This window comes from Eubalaena glacialis, chromosome 4 (genome assembly GCF_028564815.1).
Source record: "Eubalaena glacialis isolate mEubGla1 chromosome 4, mEubGla1.1.hap2.+ XY, whole genome shotgun sequence".
NCBI classification, from domain to species: Eukaryota; Metazoa; Chordata; class Mammalia; order Artiodactyla; family Balaenidae; genus Eubalaena; species Eubalaena glacialis.
In genome coordinates this window covers 12497137-12518077 of record NC_083719.1, presented here as the reverse complement: position 1 = coordinate 12518077, position 20941 = coordinate 12497137, and the positions used below count along the sequence as shown (strand labels likewise).

General features: G+C 42.5%; 1 protein-coding gene across 1 annotated transcript in view; it reads right to left on the bottom strand.

The window, feature by feature from the left end:
• The window catches only part of OTULIN (OTU deubiquitinase with linear linkage specificity), a 31227-nt gene extending 24912 nt beyond the window's left edge, over positions 1-6315 (bottom strand). Inside the window, exon 1 of the mRNA XM_061187659.1 lies at positions 5969-6315. Within this exon, the coding sequence (XP_061043642.1) occupies positions 5969-6120 (152 nt within the window). The 5' untranslated portion in view covers positions 6121-6315. The remainder of the gene's footprint in view (positions 1-5968) is intronic.
• Between the last annotated feature and the right edge of the window lie 14626 nt (positions 6316-20941).

Genomic DNA, 20941 nt, shown 5'->3' with positions numbered 1-20941 from the left:
TCCTTTTTTCCTTTTCTTCTCTCCACGTAAAGGTGATGGAGCGTGTGTGCCTGTCTTTTTTAACGTTGTGAGGTTGAGGGGACATACTAGGGAAAAGGTACTTTCCATGTGCTCTAACCCCAGTGAGATTTCAAGTAACAGGTGTGATGTCACCCATGGAGCCCGTGCCAGGGTTAAAAGCAAACAGAAACCAGACTCGCAGGGACTATACATCAAACGCTTAAAATAAAAAGTGACTAAATGTGTTAAGGTCTTTTTTCAATAGTTTAATGTTATCTTTTGGCCTCCTTCCTAGCTTTATCAAATAGGAGAGAAATTCTGATCCTATAAAACAGGCATTTAAGTGAATCATTTTCACAGTATCATTATCAGAAGCATGTCTTTGAGGAAGCCACTTCCCTAATCTTGGCCTCAGTTTTCTCATCTTCAAAACAAGAAGACCAGACAAGACCTAAATGACCTACATGGTTCCTCTTCCAGTTCTTAGTTCTAACAGACTATGAATCTATTCGCACTTCAAGTGAATTCTGTGGCTACGGGCAGGCATATTCGCCTGCACTCTTGTCTCTTTCTAATCTACAAAATAACCAAAGTGCAATGGCAACACCAGTGCCCAGAGGAGGTTCTCTAAACAAGCATCTCTCTGCACAGCCGCAAATACAAATTCCACCAGACCAACAGGAAAGGGATGCAAAGAGGTCAACAGGAGAACTAAATGCAAAAGGAAGACAGAGCAGAAAGGGAGATTACTGGTAATAGAAATGCAGTGACTCAAGAGATACAAAAGAAGTAAAGCAGAAATTGAGGAATGCGAGGCCCGGAGTATATTCAAATTACTTTAGCCACACTAGATTTCATTCAGATTCCCTGCACAAATGTTTGCCAACTTCCATGGCCACCAAGGACATGTGGCCAAGGACATTTGCTAACTTGCCAAGGCCACCAGGGAAACTATAATATGGCTTTTAAAAGCCACTGTATCTCCTTGGAGAGAAGATAAGTTAGAAGTTCAAGCAATAAAGCTCAATCAATATGATCAGAAAATAAGACATTTAACAGCCAAAATGAAATATTCATCCAATATAAGGACCATCAACTGGAAAGTGAGAGAGATGTGTGAAAGCAAGAAAAATTAAAATAATTTTATTTAAGAAAATACTTCACTCAATAAACTTCTGCTTTAACTTTTTTAAGTATCAAAATATTAAAGCTGAAAATAACAACAAAAAGAAATTATATTTAAAGTTGGGAATCTGAAATAGCTAGAAGTTTAAATTTTTGTCATGGGAAGGGAAGACAGTGAAACAATGCAAGGAAAGGGGATATTATATGATAAGATAAAATCCTTGATGCTGACCAGTTTCAGAAATTGGGCAATCTTTTGTGTGTGTCAAGTTGGGGTGGGGATGAGGAGTGTCCACCATTTGGCACAAAGAGGCCACTGAAGTCCACAGGCTCACATGATCGCCACAGCAAAAAGTTTCCTTCTAGAAGACATGCCCATCACTAGAGAAGTAGTAAAGAAAAGTGAAAGTCTTAAATGTTACTTGATTTCTTGGGGACCCTGGCATGTGAGTCATACTCAAGTACACAGTCGAGTTAAATTTTAAAACCAAAATGCTAATAATTCCTACTTAGAAAATTATTAGTTTAGTACCATAATGTTAATTTAAAGTATTTTCAAGCTCCCATTTTCTCTCAGAGATGAATTATTTTACTCTCAATATTAAGGCAATATACACCATTGAGTAGGTTACATGACATTGTCTACTAAATTATAACCTTCCTCTTGCTCTTTTCAAAGACCTGGATAACAATAAATGTTTGAAAACTTAATTTTAAAATGCTTACTACATGTAGACAAAATTACACTACTCCCCAAAACAAAAGCTATAAGCTAAAAACACAGGGCTCAGTGAAGCAGAAGACATTTCTGTGAAGCCAATTTTTCAATTTCTGATACAAGTAAACACATGATATGAAAAAGTGAATTCTAACATATATGCAAAGCTAACAAGACAGCACTTTAATCACTCCCCGTATGGATCATTTGCACCAAGCTTCCCTTAGTTATCTAAAAACGCTAAACTGAGTATGACTCTGTTCAGCTCTCTGGACTTGAACGCGGCAGTTCATGCTTAACTTGGCCTGTCCTAGAAGACTAATGGCCCAGGCAGTGTTGCTGAAAGTGTCAACCACTGTGACACCACGCACCAACCCACACAGGCACAGGAAAAGCAAAGACCACTCAACCCAGCCTTTCTCCACCTCTTAGCAGTTGTAGAGATGAGAGAACAACACATCAAATGCAGGAAAGTACCGGCACCCAGGCTGAAATTCCACCTCCGACCTGCAAGTGGACTTTCCATGACTGGCTCGGGCTGGCTCGGGACAGCCCAGACACCCTCAACAAGGAGGTTTCTCAGAGGCATCCCAGCTCTGAAGCAGGTTCTACACCCAGGAGGGGGAAGGGGCAGGAGGGAGTCGCTGTTACCCCATCAAAGACAGCCCCCCCGCTCCCCGGGGCTGCTAAGGTGGGTGGGAAAACACATTCACACAATAGCACATTTAGCAACACCCGAGGACAATGGCTTCACAGTTTGTTGTTCACAGCCCTTCTGAGAATCCACAGCTTTCCTCAGAACCTCAGTCCAGAAAAACATAAATACACGCATAATTTTGCCTTCCACTTCAGAGGGGTACACAGACACACCATGCTCCCCCCTACACACAGCCAGCCTGTGGACCCCAGATTCAAACCCTGTCCCACCGTCAGGCAGACAGAGAAGGACCATGGAGTAGTCTCACTTCTCAATTCCCTAAGCATGTCTAGCCTGGCCACCAACCATGTCCCAGAACCATCCTGGTCCTCAAGGACTGTAGTATTAGCTTAGCTAAGAGGAAGAAGTGACACAGCATAAGTTTCAACTGTATGGGTCAGGTGAGCAGGGGATGGAGTATAGGAGACCTGCTGATAGGAGGAGTGAGGAAATTTCCAAAAAAGTCAACTGAATCTGGTCTGACCTAATACTTCCTCAAAAGGGACCCTGAATCATCTTGTGAGCCATCCTTAGGGCTTGTCCAAGGGATGTCAGCCAACCACAGCTCTCAAGTGAACTAAGAAAAAAAGGAAAGAAAGGAAAGGAAGGAAAGAGATTTAGGAAGTAGCTTATCCATGTGATTTTTACATCTTTCTTCCCCACTATTTCTCTCCCTTGCAAAACACAGTGAGCTTAGTCACAAGGAATTGGTGTCCTACAGTACAGCCTGTAGGAAATGAGCCATCCCTTCCCCTACCCTTCACTGCACCTCTCAGAGTCACAGCCCGAATGTACAATATAATGGCTACAAAAGTTGGGCTGTGATTTGTATTCGTAATTTCTATCCACTGAATGAATTAAAATGACTCTGCGGGGTGTCTCAAAACATCTGCATTTTATGGTGTCTCATATTTCCAGATGCAAATATTTTACTCAATTCCGGTGCAGGTCAAACCTAACTCTCTGGGTGGGAAGAAGGGATTTGGCTCCAATGACAGAACAGCACAAGATTCAAAAACTATTTTAGGACCTAGTTCAGGCATTACACTATTTATTTATATCTACACTCAACTATTAGGCTGCATATATCATCATGTAAGAACTGATGTGCACACATTATACTGCAAACTATATAATGGCAATGTTTATATGCTGCAGTACAGTTTCTCTAGCCCTTAAGAAAATATCAGAGTGCAATGAGAAGTAGCCCCACTGCCCATATAATAAACAAGAAAGCCCAGAACGTAAGATATGATGTTCAGAAGCTGATATTTGAAGTTATCTTCACCTCCTTTCCCGGCTCCCCCTTGTTCTCTTATGAGAGTTAAAAGAGAATGAGATCATCAGAGACAACAAAAATAGGAAGAAAAAGAAATTAAGCTAGTAAATAAACGGCAAATTGGAACATCTATTCCAGAAAAAAAAAAAAGTGAAGTTTGCATGATTATATGTCATGTTCCTCTACCTAGTTTTGCTGAGGAAGCCAGAAAGACATGGGGGGAGGGCCCCACCCCCACCCAGGCATCAGGGAACCTGGCCCTGAAACCTACTCCCTGTGCCTCCCTGGCCAAGCTGCACCTATCAAATCTGCAACTCAGTTTCCTAATGGATAAAATGACAAACCTAGGCTGGGTTGTTTACATTCCCTTCAGCTCCACGCCCATAATTCTACTGACAGTAGAGAGAAGAGGCACCTGTGCCACAAAACCTTTTCACCAGAGAAGAGTGTTCCTTTTGCACCATGACCCATTTCCCCAGGTGCTCAGACTCCGGGAACCACCTCCAGTAGAAAAGCTTGCCAAATAACTCTGTGTATTTGGGGGACCGTAGTTCGGACTTCAAAGTTTCTGCATCTCCCAGGAGGGCACGACACAGCTGAGGCTGAGAAGCAGCATCTGAGGGCCAGGGCCGCTAGGTGGGAGCACAGCTCAGACCACCGGGGCCTAAGTGAGGTAGCAGCAGTCAGCCTGGAAGCTGCAGGCAGGAACCAGCACGGGCTGGGACAGGACAGAGGCAAAGACCACCCCCATGCCCACCCCAACTTTACCCGCTGCAGAGTCTCAGGTAGGGCTCAAACCCAGGGAGCAAAACTGCAGCCACATCTGCTCACATGGGCTCACATCTGCACACACACGGGCGTGCACAGTGGTTTCAATTAAAAAATAAAATAAAAGGCTACTATTTAAAAATCAGGGGAATTCCCTGGAAGTCCAGTGGTTACGATCTCTGGCGGGGGAACTAAGATCCCGCAAGCCGTGTGGCACGGACAAAAAATTTTAAAAAATAAAGTGAAACACCTGGATGTAATTTAAAAATAAAATAAAAATCAGGACATTTCAAACAAAAGTCAGAATATCTGGAATATTCTATAGGCTGGAACCTAGTGGACCCTGTCCCCATAGGACTCAGCTCTCCAGGAACCCATGGGACACCTGCCTAGCTCCTGGGGGCAGGAGTTTGAGACCTCCTGTTCTAAATCTTAACCCATTAAGTGTGGATAACACTATCCCAAGGGGCTTGGGTGCTCAATGAGAAGGTCAAAGCCCACGATAAAGAGCCATGCAAGCGAGAATTATTATAATACATTATCTGCAATAACAGCTCCCCCAGGACCCCTTTTTAGGAAATGGGGGGGAAAAAAAGCACACTTTCCGGCCAATTAAGATCTCTGTCAAACTGGTTACCTGAGTACTTTCGTCAATTTTGGAATTCCAAAGGCATTTATATGTGACTAAAACTTGAAAGTGCAGAAAAGTTTCAGCCTTCAAGTTTATATTCTGCTTCCACCCCTGCCCCCAAATCCCTGCAGAAACTATAAACTCTTCCGATGTACGCAGCCGCCTTTACAGTTCAATAAGGAATTGATGTAAGCAGCACTGCCTTTCGCATTTGAAAATCAAGGCGGTTGGGGACATCGAGTTAAGCAGCTAACGGGCAAAAGAATTGGGGCAGACTCCGTCCAAAGTCTGTCCAGCAGGTCGGACGCTCATCAAGCGCAGACTTGCCTTCCAAGAACAAACAGGTCGCGTGGCTCAGCTTTCCTGGGGTTGTGACAGCGACAACCTTAGTCCCTTCCCGCGACAGGTTGGGGGGAAGCGCTAATGGAGTGAGTTATAAGATAACTTCTGGAGTCTGTTTCCCAACTTGCTGGAGATTTCTTTAGCTTTAGAGCTATGGAAATGTCAAAAAAGCGGGGGAGGGTACTGGATAACCAGAATTTTAAAACGCGCCTTCCGGAAAAACTTTTGTCATCGGACACACTGGATACAAAAGTGCCTTCACCGACGACCTTACTTAAAAGCAAGGGGGCGAAGGGTCCTCCGCCGGCTCCTGCCCCGCCCACCCCACCCCACTCCACGCCCGCCCGTGGGTGCCGAGCCTGGGGCCCCACGCCGCCCCGCCGTCCCCGCCCCGCGACCCGCACTCACTGCTCGGCCGGGCACCGCACCGCGGCTCGCGGCTGCCCCCCGGCCACCGCTTTCTCGCCCTCCAGCGCCGCGGCCCCCGCCTCCCGCGCCGGCTTCTCGGCACAGCTCTCCCCCGGCCACGCTCCGGGCTGAAGCATCGTCCCCCGACTCATGGGGCCTCCGCCAGCGGCGGAGCCGCAGGGGTTCGGCCGCCTCCCAGCGATCCGGAGCCCCTCCCGTCGGGGCGCCCGGCAGTGGCCGCCACTGCAGCTCTGCTGCCAGCCGGCTACCGACGGTGCACAGGACGCTTCCGCGCGCGTCACCACCGCCCGCCCCGCGGCCTCTGACCCGCGACGAGTGGGCGCGGCCCGCGACGACCGGGAGTCCTGCGACGCGGAGCCTGCGCATGCGCCTGCGCGGGCCGAGCCGCCCGAGAGGACCGCCCACGCGAAGCGCCATGGTGCGTGCTCCACCCCCGCGCGCCGCCGGCCCGCCCCAGAGTTCCCCGCGCGCGGTCATTGACCTCAGGCTCGCGGTAGCTCTTCGTCCTCGCGTCCCGAGGCGTGAGAGAGAGAAAGCGCTGGACAAGCGGCGGGACTCGGCCTCGGTGAGGAGGAGGAGGGCCGGCCTGGGGCGTGAAGGGCGCTAATATGTTTGGGCGCCTTACAGTGTCGCTCTGGGCTTCGGAGCCTCGCCCTCCGCCGGAGGAGTTTCCTCGGCTGTAGAGCGAGGGATGTGGTCCGAGTGGGTGATGTGCGGCTTCCCCGGCCTCCCAGGGGCGATGCCGTCACCACCCGCCCCGAGCCTGGAGCCCGGCGGGCTCTGGCCTTCGGCGTGGTGCCGCGCTTGTCGCTCCAGAGCTGAGTTAACAGCCATCCCCTCCGTGAGAAGGGGGACACGGTCCTACCCAACTGGTGAGCCAGCGCAGCAGCGTGTGTGTGTGTTGGACTACATTCTTTCAAATAGGAAATTTGGGGGGCTTCCCTGGTGGCGCAGTGGTAAGAATCTGTCTGCCAATGCGGGGGACACGGGTTAGAGCCCTGGTCTGGGAAGATCCCACATGCCGCTGAGCAACTAAGCCCGTGCTCCACAACTACTGAGCTGCCTGCCGCAACTGCTGAGCCTGCACTCTAGAGCCCACGAGCCACAACTACTGAGCCTGCGCTCTAGAGCCCGCAAGCCACAACTACCGAGCCCACATGCCACAACTACTGAGCCTGCGCTCTAGAGCCCGCAAGCCACAACTACTGAGCCCACGTGCCACAACTGCTGAGCCTGCGCTCTAGAGCCCGCGAGCCACAACTACTGAGCCCGCATGCCACAACTGCTGAGGCTGCGCTCTAGAGCCCGCAAGCCACAACTACTGAGCCCGTGTGCCACAACTGCTGAGGCTGTGCTCTAGAGCCTGCGAGCCACAACTACTGAGCCCTCGTGCCATAACTACCGAAGTCCGGAGCCCATGCTCTGCAACAACAGAGGCCGCTGCAGTGAGAAGTCCATGCACCACAACAAAGAGTGGCCTCCGCTCACCGCAACTAGGGAAAGCCTGCAGCAACGAAGACCCAATGCAGCAAAAATAAATTAATTAATTGATTAAATAAATCTATTTTAAAAAAACCAAATAGGAAATTTGATTGAGGAGGAGCAAGAGCAAAGGGAAAATATTAACAGACTTCAAAGATGAGAAGACAAAAATGTTTCCTGTCCAGGGAGGGAATAGCAGAGTAGCTGTTAAAGATGAGCAGCAGTCATGGGTGCAGGGGGCAAAGAGTGCAGGGCCAAAGTATGGAGGAAGGGAATGGCTTGGGCAGTTTGGAAACCTACAAGGGGTTCTGGGGTAAAATGGGTTCATAATGGGGTTTTATTGAAAGATGAACCTGGAAGAAGGGTACTGGAGACCAGATCTTGAAAAGCCTCCTTCAGCTAACAAGGAACCTTGTGTTTGATCCTCCTTGAAAGATCGGAAGGAGATTATTTTGAAAGGTCATTTTGTCTGCAGTTAGAGAAAAGGTTGGAAAAGGGACAGGGAAACCAATATAGGGAGACTATGTAGTAATGGGCATCAAAGGGAGAAACTGGCTGGAAAGAAACTTGCATTTTATGGCAAAGAACTGTGGCAGGTTTTCCACTTTAATTTTATTTGAAAAAGTAAAATACACATGCTAAAAAAATTCAGAGCATACAAAAGAATATGCAGTCAAATTTTGTATGGATGTTAAGGGTGTGGGATTATAGTGGGATGACTAGTGTCCCCTAAAATGCATTCTCCAACTGGAAATGCAATGTGACCTTATTTGGAAAGAATCTTTGAAGATGTAATCAGGTAAAATGAGGTCCTGCTGGATTAGAGTGGGTCCTAAATCCAATGTCTGGTATCCTTATTTAAGAAGAGAGGATGCAGACATATATAAACACAGAAGGAATTAGGATATGTGAAGATGGAGGCAGAGATTGGGGTGATGTAGCTAGAAGCCAAGAAATGCCAGGAGCTGCTGGTAGCTAGGAAAATACAAAGGTTATTCCAAAGAGCCTTCAGGAGAAGCATGGCCCTGCTGACAACTTGAGTTCAGATATCTACTCTCAAGAACTGTGAGAATAAATTACTGTTGTTTTAAGCCTCTCGGTTTGTGGTACTTTGCAGTAACCACTCTAGGAAACTAATACAAGGATAAAGATGAACGCTTGTAAAATACTATCAGGCTGAATTTATTGATAAGAGCCTACAAAGCAGATACATTTTACCTCAAAGGGTTAGAAAAAGATTAAGTTTGTTTGATTGTTTGCTGAGTATGTCTCTTCCAATTGTACCCGTGGAACTAAGAAAATAACCACAAGATGGCTTTCAGAGCCCAATGGACTCACTGTGAGAAGAAACTGGCGAAAACACCATTGATCACTGACTTCCTTCCACCCAAAAGTGTCTACACTAAATGAAGTTGAAGTGCCAGAACTGCCTAGGATACTGTAGAGGAAGATCTCCAAAGTCTTGGGAAGATGGGAATCTTAGAGTTGATTTATCATGTAAGACTTTCTCACCCACCTCAGGAGGGTCCAGAGGACATTACCCTTCAACATGACTATGAGAAGTAATTTGTGAAGTGAGTCCCAGCACCCTTGAAGAGATCTGCAATTGCTCCTCTCTGTATTCAGATGTATCTTACAATGGAACCTGTTATCATCAAACTGAGATTCTTAAATGCAGTGGTGATGATGGGATCTCAGGGTGGCAGGTAGGGACCAGTGTAGTTGCTGTAATGGACAGCTGAGCCAAAGCAGTAATCAGAATTGTCTGACTCGCAGAGACCTGTGGTATTGGCTAGTTGATCATGGTGTCCCTAGAAAAGAAATAGATGGATAATTACTAAATTCTTACTTGGTCTTTATAAGCAGAAGAGTTCTGGGAACTCCCTGGTGGTACAGTGGTTAGGACTCAGTGCTCTCATTGCCGAGGGCCCTGGTTTAATCCCTAGTCAGGGAACTAAAATCCCACAAGCTGCACAGCGCAGCCAAAAAATATATAAGCAGAAGAGTTCTAGGTCTATGAACAGAAACCCTAACTTGTGTCACCAAAACAGAAAGTCACAGCCCCTCAATCAGTTCCCAGGCTTGAGCCAATTTACATACCCAGAACTCTGAATGAAGGGGAGGCCAGGTCTTCTTGAGGAAGGACCCTACTTCAGTGCCAGAAATGTATAGTGTTAATTTTTTCCCCAGCCTTCCCCACAGGGTCCTATAGCCATCAACAAGAGTGACTGTGCATTGGGGGAAAGGAAATAACCAGACTTTTGGGGCTTAGTAGACAGTGGCTTTGACCTAATTCATGGAAACCCAAAATATCACTGTATCTATCTATCAGAGTAGGGGCTTGTGAAGGTCAAATTATCAGTAGAACTTTAGCTCAGGTTCATCTTACATTAGGCCCAGTGGGTCTCTGAACACATCCTGTGGTTATTTCCGCAGTTCCAGAATGCATAAAAAATGGACATGCTCAGCAGCTGGCAGGATCTCCACAATGGTCCCCTGACCTGTAGAGTGAAGGCTGTTACTGTAGGAAAGGACAAATGGAAGCCACTAGAACTGTTGCTACCTATAAAAATGTAAACCAAAACAATACCACATTTTTGGAGGGATTGCAAAGATTAGTACCACTATCAAGAACTTGAAAGTTGCAAAGGTTGTGATACGCATCACATCCCTTTTCAACTCACCTATTTGGCTTCTGCAGAAGACAGATGGATCTTGGAGCATGACTGGATTTTTGTAAATCCAGTTATGTGATGATACCTGTTGCACTGCTATTCCAGATGTGGTTTCATTGCTTGAGCAAATCAACACATTTCCCAGTACCTGGTGTGCAGCTATTGATCTGGCAAATGCTTTTTCCTTTGTATGTGTTAAAAAAGACCACCGGAAGGAATCAACTGGCAAGGTCAGCAGCACACCTTCACTGTCCCGCCACAGGTTATATCAACCCTCCAGACCCTATGTCATGATTTAGTCTGCAGGGACTAAATCCCCTTCCCCTTCCACAGAACATCACACTGGTCTATTACGTTGATGATGATATGCTGATTAGTCCTGGTAGACGGGAAGTACCAATTACTGTACACATATTGGTAAGATATTTGCATGTCAGAGGATGGGAAGTAAACCTCCCCCAATTCAAAGGCCTTCTACCTCAGTGAAATTTCTAAGGGTCCAGTGGAGTTGAGTATATCAAGATATCACTTCTAAGTGAAGGATAAGTTGTTACATCTGGCCCCGCCTACTGTTAAGAGGCATAACACCAAGTGAGCGAAGAGAAGTCTCTGCAATGGTCCAGGCTGCTGTGCAAGTTACTTTGCCACTTGGGTCATATGATTCAGTTGATCCAGTGATGCTTGAAGTGGCAGATAGAGATGATATTTGGAGTCTTTGGCAAGTACATATAAGTGAATCACAACGCAAACCTTTAGGATTTTGTAGCAAAGCCCTGCCATCCTGTGAAGATAACTACTCTCCTTGTGAGAAACAAGTTTTGGCTTGCTGATGGACCTTAGCAGAAATGAATACTTACCCATGGGCCAAGTTACAATGCGACCTGAGCTCAGTGATCAATCATACTGATGGTATGTAACCTTGATATGATCAGATGCAAAGGGCACCACACCTCTGTGATCTTCCAAACACCCATAACCCCAGTCTAATGAGAGGAACACCAGACAAATTACAAACTCCGTTAGAGGGGCATCCTAAAAATTACTTCACCAGTTCTCTTCAAAACTGTCAAGGCCACCAAAAACAAGAAAAGTCTGAGAAACTATCACTCAAGAGAAGCCTAAGGAGACATGACAACTAAATGTAATGTGGTATTCTGGATGGGGTCCTGGAACAGAAAAAGACATTAGGTTAAACAAAAGAAGTATGAATAAACTATGGACTTTAGTTAACAATAATGGATCAAAATTGGCTCATTAAGTAATAAATATACCATACTAATGTAAGATGTTAGTAATAGGAGAAATTGGGTACAGGGTATATAGGAGCTCTGTACTATCATATCCATTTTTCTATAAATCTAAAACTATTCCCCCCCAAAGTCTATTATATTAGAAAGAAATCAAACTCAAATCACCATGTCACAAAATGATAAACCAAGACTTTCCAAAATAAGGAAGAATGTCAAATCATGTTCTTATTTTGTACTTCAATAGAAAGATTTAAATTTAAAATTTAATTATTTCATCTTTAATCCTTTAAAATTGCTATTGTGTATGTGTTGTATAGTATACATAGTACATAAACACAGAGATATGTATGTGTATTTTTAATGTATATGTACATATTGGGAATGTCCAAAAATTTTTTAACCAGCATTACAGAACTAAATTATTAGAGAACAAGTGTGTAAACTAAATAAGTCAAAAACTAAATCAGAGTTTCTAAGAGGGAGTTGTGAAACGTAAGCCCATGAACTGTGATATAATTACAATTAGCCTATTGTTATGTCAAGATGAATAAAAAATAGCAGAAAAATCTATAAGCCTGAGTAAAAGCCTATATAATAACATTGCTAGAGACGATTCCAGTTAGTTTCCAGCTTCTTCTTAGAATCAAACAGTCCTAAATTAGATAACTAAAAGTAAAATGGTGACATAATAATGTGTAAGTCCTTAGACTTGGTAACATATTTTGAACCATCTCAAACTGATATTACTTCGTCAATGGCCTTGCCATTATTTACAGTAACTGTTTATGAAGAATACTACTGAGCCATTACAGTTTTTATTTGTTGGAATGATTGATTTTTTTAAATTCTCTATAAGGAACTTAGTACAAGTTGGATGCATATCTCCCTCTTCAATACCAAAAACTCGTATTTTACAGCAAAGTTAAAACACCCTATATTTTTACTCTATGGAATTTCCCAATGTCACAGCTATAAAAAATAGGCTACAAGTGTATTCCGTACATCAGTTTCTGAAGTAGTCACAGGTACTTTTTAGTTTATTCTAGTTTCACAGGTTCATGTACTATACTCAGGCTTGGCAGGAAGTATCACTAGTTTCACTTAAAAATTAACTACTCTAGGAATACCTGTGTATTTATTTGAAAGACGCCCCCCCCCCCTTTTCAGCATGTCTCTTGATTGTAGAATGCTCATTATTTTTTTTTTTTTTATAGGAATAGTCCGATTTCTTACTCATCACTAGGACTTTTTATTTTTATTTTATTTTTTTTAATTTTTTTTTTAAAGATTTATTGATTGATTGATTGATTGCTATGTTGGGTCTTCGTTTCTGTGCTAGGGCTTTCTGTATTTGCGGCAAGCAGGGGCCACTCTTCATCGCGATGCGCAGGCCTCTCACTATTGCGGCCTCTCTTTTTGCAGAGCACAGGCTCCAGACGCGCAGGCTCAGCAGCTGTGGCTCACGGGCTTAAGTTGCTCCGCGGCATGTGGGATCCTCCCAGACCAGGACGCGAACCCGTGTCCCCTGCATTAGCAGGCAGACTCTCAACCACTGCGCCACCAGGGAAGCCCTCATTATTTTTAAATAGGACTTTGGGGGTGGGAGCTACTATGTCTTTGCAGTTCTGAGACTAGAAGAAATAACTTTACAGGGAAAAAATTAGGAGAAATAGTTCATTAAAAAATATCTTGCACTAGTAATAGTTTACCTAAAAACCCCCGAAATTGTCCACAAGAGTTTTTATTGGGAGAAGTGTGTCATAATGAAATTTTATCATGAAATTCAAACCATTTCATATATAAGGAGATGACAGAGGATGATGTTATAAAAAGACTTGGAATTCTGCAAAATATTAAATGAGTCTTTTGCCTCCAGCTAAACAGAATTTCATCCTAAACAAATAATTCAGGCAGCTGATTATCTTAAATTATTTGAAGAGCTTCTAAAATGGAATTCCATACCTTTAGTGCCTTAATACCTGCTATGGACTGAATCATGGCCCCTCCAAATTCATATGTTGAAACGCTAACCCCCAATGTAACTATATTTGGTGATATGAGCTGAATATTTGTGTCCTCCCAAAATTCATGTGTTGAAACCCTATACTCAAATGGGATGGAATTAGGAGGTGGGGCCATTGGGAGGTAATTAGGATCAAATGAGGTCAGGAGGGTGGAGTCCTCATGAATGAGATTAGTACCTTATAAGAGTCACAAGAGTATCTGGTCTTGCATTTAGGTCTTTAATCCATTTTGAGTTATTTTTGTATATGGTGTTAGAGAATGTTCTGATTTCATTCTTTCACATGTAGCCCTCCAGTTTTCCCAGCACCACTTATTGAAGAGACTGTCTTTCCTCCATTGTATATTCTTGCCTCCGTTGTCATAGATTAATTGACCATAAGTGCATGGGTTTATTTCTGGGCTTTCTATCCTGTTCCATTGATCTATGTGTCTTTTTTTGTACCATACTGTTTTGATTACTGTAGCTTTATAGTATAGTCTGAAGTCAGGGCACGTGATTCCTCCAGCTCTGTTCTTCTTTCTCAAGATTGTTTTGGCTATCTAGTTTCTTTTCTGTTTCCACACACAATTAAAATTTTTTTGTTCCAGTTCTGTGAAAAACGCCATTGGTAAATTGATAGGGTTTGCATTGAACCTTTAGATTACTTTGGGTAGTATGGTCATTTCAACAATATTGATTCTTCCAATCCAAGAACACAGTATATCTTTCCATCTGTTTGTGTCATCTTCATCATATAGTTTTTGGAGTACAGGAACTGCTAGAGGAAAATATAAGCATAACACTCTTTGACATAAATCACAGCAATATTTTTTGGGGTCTGTCTCCTAGAGTAATGGAAACAAAACCAAAAATAAACAAATGGGACCTAATTAAACTTAAAAGCTTTTTCACAGCAAAGGAAATCATAAACAAAATGAAAAGACAACCTACAGACTGGGAGAAAATATTTGCAAATGATGCAACCAACAAGCAATTGATCTCCAAAATATACAAACAGCTCATACAGCTCAATATCAAAAAACAAACAACCCAATCAAAAAATGGGCAGAAGGGACTTCCCTGGTGATGCAGTGGTTAAGAATCTGCCTGCCAGTGCAGGGGACATGGGTTCAAGCCCTGGTCCAGGAAGATCCCACATGCCGCGGAGCAACTAAGCCCGTGTACCACAACTACTGAACCTGTGCTCTAGAGCCTGCGAGCCACAACTACTGAACCCGAGTGCCACAAATACTGAAGCCTGCACGCCTAGAGCCCGTGCTCTGCAACAAGAGAAGCCACCACAATGAGAAGCACATGCACTGCAATGAAGAGTAGCCCCCACTCGCCTCAACTAGAGAAAGCCCACACATGGCAATGAAGACCCAACACAGCCAAAACTAAATAAATAAAAATAAATAAATCTATTTTAAAAAATGGGCAGAAGACCTAAACAGACATTTATCCAAAGAAGACATACAGATGGCCAGCAGGCACATGAAAAGATGCTCAACATCGCTAATTATTAGAGGAATGCAAATCAAAACTGCAGTGAGGTATTACACCAGTCAGAATGGCCATCATCAAAAAGTCTACAAATAATAAATGCTGGAGAGGGTGTGGACAAAAGGGAACCCTTGTGCACTGTTGGTAGGAATGTAAATTGCTGCAGCCACTGTGGAGAACAGTATGGAAGTTCCTTAAAAACTAAAAATAGAGTTACCATGTGATCCAGCAATCCCACTCCTGGGCATATATCTGGAAAAGATGAAAACTCTAAATCAAAAAAATGAATTCACCCCAATGTTCATAGCAGCACTATTTACAATAGCCAAGACATGGAAGCAACCTAAATGTCCAATGACAGATGAATGGATGAAGAAGAGGTAGTATATTTATACAATGGAATACTACTCAGCCATAAAAAAGAATGAAATAATACGGTTTGTAGCAACACAGATGGACCTAGAGATTATCATACTAGGTGAAGTAAGTCAGAGAGAGAAAGACAAATATCCTATGATATCATTTATATATGGAATCTAAAAAATGATACAAATGAACTTATTTACAAAACAGAAATGGATTCACAGACACAGAGAACAGACTTACACTTACCAAAGGGGAAAGGAGTGGGGATGGATAAATTAGGATTTGGGGATTAAAAGATACACACTGCTATATATAGAATACATAAACAACAAGGACTACTGTATAGCACAGGGAACTATATTCAATATCTTGTAGTAACCTATAATGGAAAAGAATCTGAAAAAGAATATATATATATACACATATATATACATAACTGAATCACTGCTGTACACCTGAAACATTGTAAGTTGATTATATTTCAGTAAAAAATTAAAAATACCAAAAATAAATTACATTTATTAATTTTTTTAAAAAGAGTCACAAGAAAGTTTGCTCTTCCTCTCTGCTCTCTGCCAGGTGCAGATATAAGGAGAAGTCAGCAGTCAACAAATCAGAAAACTTTCCTTACCAGAACTCAACCGTACTGGCACCCTGCTCTTGAACTTCCAGTCTCCAGAACTGTAAGAAATAAATTTCTGTTGTTTAAGCCATCCAGTGTATGGTAGTTTGTTACAGCAGCTTGAATTCACTAAGACATTTAGAGATAGGACCTGTGAGGAGGTGATGAAGGTTAAATGAGGTCATAAGGGTGGGGCTCTAATCTTACAGGGTTGGTGTCCTTATAAGAAAAGGAAGAGACACCAGACTTCTCTCTCTACCATGGAGGACACAGAAGGCCACCATATGAAAGCCAGGAAGAAAGCTCTCAGCAGAAACCAAATCAGCTACCACCTTGATCTTGTACTTCCCAACCTCCGGAACTGTGAGAAAATAAATTTCTGTTGTTTAAGCCACCCAGTCTATGGTATTTTGTCATGGCAGCCCAAGCCAACTAAGACAGTATCATAGAGTACTTCTTTATACTTACCTTTTAGGACAAGCATCTGGGTTCCTTTGGAAAGGAAGCCCAACATTCATACTGTACACTGGAATTTAGAAAGAGCTAGAGGGACAAATTGTAGAAGTTTCCTAAGAAAATAGAGGTAAGGAAGAGATTCTTAGTCATTTCTGTGCCCTAACATAGGAAATCTTCACCTCCTAGAGTAATCTGATGTTAGGTTGATGATTTTCATATAACCTCATCTTGTCTCCATCAAAGTCAGAGGGGAAAACATCACCCTACTATTACCAAAAACTCTCTACTTGCAATAAGGTAGGTTGTCAACCATACTTGGTATGACTTAAAAAAGTCATACCAGGATATTGCTGACAAAGTAACAAGGGCTTTCTAGATCTTTTGCTAATCATTGTCTCATGAATTTTTTCTTTTTACTTGCTCCAGAATTTTAGAGGATAGTTGACTAGGTCTTCTCCAGAAGATAAGGCGGCATAATTTCATTATCATTGCATTATTTTCCAAAGACCCTGGCAGCTAGAATTCACCTTAAAATAATGATCTTCAAAGTGGGGTACCTCTATCTCTTGAGGTACACCAGGGCCACTCATACAGCTGTGCAGCATAGGCCCTGGGGTGAAAGATACCTTTCACAGCTGTACGAGGGCATGGATAGGACTATTTTCCTTTCTGACCACTTCGCTTATGTTCACCATATTCTTACTTTACAAAAACAAAAGACTGCTCTCTTATCCATCCCAAATCTTACTACAGTGTGTCTCTCAAGGGCTGTGTTGTCCAATACAATAGTCACTAGTCACATGTGGATACTGAGCACCTGAAGTGTAGCTGGTATGAATTAAGATTTGCTGCTTGTATAAAATACTACAAGGAATAGTACCAAAAAAAAAAAAAAATGTGAAACTACCTCATTTTTAACTTTTTATATTGACTGAATGTTGAAATGATTATATTTTGGAAATATTGCATTACATATAACATTAATTTCACCTGCTTTTTGCTTTTCAAACAAATTTTAAATTACATATATGGCTCACATTATATTTCTATTGGATGGCACTTCTGCTTTCGGAGAAGTCTCCAATATAAGGCATCAAAAATTTGCATTCAGGCTTTGTGTCTTTCCTTTTCTTCTCTTTAAGAGTGGGTATTTTGGTATTCAGTGGAGCAGTTTGGCCAATATGTTCATTCAGATATAAGGTAGAGTGTGGTTATAAGAGTGATGATAATTTTACTCAAAGAAAGCATTGCTCCTGAGGGACAGTGTTGAGAGAACCAAGCAGAGTATAGGTAAGAAACATTGGTAGCATCTTAGGTCATCCAGGTGACATGCTCAATGCAAGGCTCTCTGCCTTACTTAGCACTCTTCCTTAGAATTAGTGTTTATAAGTGAGATGATTGTCCTATAGTAGTCCCAGATTGACTGTGAAGACTGGATAATCAATCCTTTTGTAATTCAGGGGGTTTCTAATTCTTTGCTTTCAACAAATTTGATGGAGAACCTAAAGTTGATGATTTAAAATAACATTTAATGAGAGATTACTGTGAGATACTTTTGGCATGCAATTCAGAAGTTGAAATAATTGAATGACTTTACTATAATAAAACTATTTTCATCTATTTATGAGAACAGTGTCTCTGAGTGCTTATATCTGTAAAACCCCAAAATAAGAATTGAATCTAGATTAAATTGTATCTCTTTCTAACAATAAATAACATTCATCAATAGACTTTGAGAGATGTATCCAATAAAATTTTACTAATTATGTGTAATTATTATCAAAATTTATAATATATTGTTTCAAATTTTAACTACTGATAATTATAATAATAAAACTTTCAGGTAATTTTAATTTTTAATTTTAATTTTAAAAGACTTTCAAACATAAAAATACACTGCATTACATAAAATTCTGGGAATGGAGAATGGAGTGAAAATAATATTTCATTGAGAAAAAGGAATGATGTGAAAGGCAGTCTTTTTTATGAATGATAGTGAATTTCTAATAAATATGTTATTTTGATGGTACTGGAAACATAAGAGTCATGTGATGATTTTATTTTAAAATGTCAATATTTATAGTATAATGGAAATTACATTCTTTAAAACTACATTTCTAATGGAAAATTTTAGATGTCAACTTTCAAAAGTGGAAACAGTTTCACAGTTTTTCAAAACTCTTTTAGGGACAAAGTGAGCAAAAATATTCAGATGACTGCCTCAGATGGCAGCTAGTCAAAACCATCTCATTTGATAGATGTAGCAGCTGAGGACCACAGGTTCTGTTCTTGAACCAGAACCCAAAGCCACGTTCAGTCACTGGCTCTGCAACTCCATCCCATCTCCTATGCAAAGAGGGCACACGGGGTTCTGAGAGAAAGTCCATGTTTATTAATGACAACGTACCTCTAAGTAAGAGATCATCTCTTAAATGTATTTGAGTTTAGAGCTGTCTGACATCTGTGGTAGCCTGTCACCACCAGTCTCATCAGGATTCTTTCTAAGGCAATCATTTAGAAATATGAGGTGTCCGTACATCTATCTCAGCAAGTTGGGTTGTGATTTATCTAACAACTGACTTCCCTAACAAAGCTGGAAGCAGCTTAGGGGGAGTAGATATTCATTGTTTTAGTTGGCTTGGGCTGGGCTGCCATAACAAAATACCATACACTGGGTGGTTTAAACAACACAAATTAATTTTCTCCCAGTTCTGGAGCTGAAAGTGAGATCAGGGTGCCAGCATGGTCGGGTTCTGTTGAGAGTTCTGTTCCTGGCTTGCAGACAGCTGCCTTCTTGCTGCATGTGCCTGCCGAGAGAAAGCAAGATCTGGATCTGGTCTCTCTTCCTATCCTTAAGGACGTAATCCTATTGGATCAGGACTCTACCCTTATGACCTCATTTAACTTTACTTCCACAAAGCCCCTACCTCCAAATATGTCACATTAGGGGCTAGGGCTTCAACATACGAATTATAGTTGGACACAAACATTCAGTTCCCAACACTCATAAATCTTTATATACCTTGTTCCTAACCCAACGGATGGTACTAGTGAGCATTAATAAATTTCTGCTGAATAAACTCATATTAATTCCTTATATCAGTGTCATAGTGGCAATGTAGTATAGCAAAGAGAAAACTAGCTCTATGACCTTGGGCAAGTCATGTAACATCTCTGAGCCTCAGCTTCTTCAGATGTAAAGTCTAGATAACAACTCTTATCTTATAAATATGTTATGAGGCTTAGAAGGGAGGTGTGTCAAGGGTATGGAATCGTATGTGTGAAATAATAGCTCTATATAATACTTTTGCTTAACATTTTATAGTTTATGAAGCACTGCTGTATACATCATTCTACTGAATGAAGACCTGAATGCCTCAGACACTTCTAGCACCAAGCTTCATGATCTTGAAGGTCTTGGATCAACTGGTATAGTGAAAAGAAAATAAGGTAACCTTGGACTTCACTAGGTCATAATTTCTGTGTTATGCAATGAAGTAATTCACTGCATTGGTCTAGCTCTCGGGGTGATCAAGAGGGCAGGTTAATAAATCTTCCCGGCAGGGAGAGGAAAATATTAGGTGTTTTAATATCTATTCTTTTGCAAAATTAATCAGTTACTTGCTATTTCCTTAAATTATTTTTCAGAATACTTATAGCCAAAGTTTTGTAAGTCCAATCACGGACACTAGATGGCACCATAAGAACCTCACCTGCACCAATTCCTGACAGTCCAACAGCTCTTTCTCACAATTTACAGCCTGACTATTTTTAACATAGAGTCTAGGGTGAAGAAAACTTAGAGAAAAGCTCTTTCATTTCTGTGTAGCGTCTATAAGTTTTCTTTCTAAGAGGTTGATCTCCTACCGTGAATAGTACGCAGAGGATCAAGACTCTCATGGGAAACTACAGACAGCGTGGATCAAGTCAGGAGACTTGGTCTGCGTCCCAGTGCTGATGCCTAGCAGCTGGTTTTCGCGGAGAAAGTCTATTTCCTGCCCTGTATGCATCTCATAGCATTGCTGGGAGGACCATACAGAGTCATGGATGAGAACTGCCACGTGCTACAATTAAAAACCAAGGTTCTTTCTACCTCTGCAGCCCCTCTTCCTGGGAGGTTCCTGCCTTGCACCAGCTCTGGGCCTCTGCTACCCGGGCCCCTGCCTACTCTGTTTTCAACCACAAGCTCACTCCTCAAGCATCTGTAAAGGACTCTGACATCAGATCTGTTTTTCAACTTTCACTCAAGTAGCTGGAACTCATGCTTCTTCGTGTCCTCCACACCAGTGGTGTTCAGGTTCCCTTCAGTAGTCCTGTGGCTACTCGTCATCACCTGGAAGTGAACCCCTTAAAATCGTCAGCTTCACCTCCCATTGTTTCACAAGTCATCCCTCCTTTCCCCTCCCCACCTGCTCATCCCTTTCACTGTGATTCCAGCTCCTCCGCATCTTCCTTCTCTCCCTGTTCATCAGTCCCCGCTTCTCTGCGCATAGAGCCCCTCTTTCTCTTCTCGCCTAGGCTCTTTACTCTCCCACCAGCACCTACGCCTCCCTCACCCCAGTCCTCTGAGGCCTCCAGCCCTCAGGCCCCCAC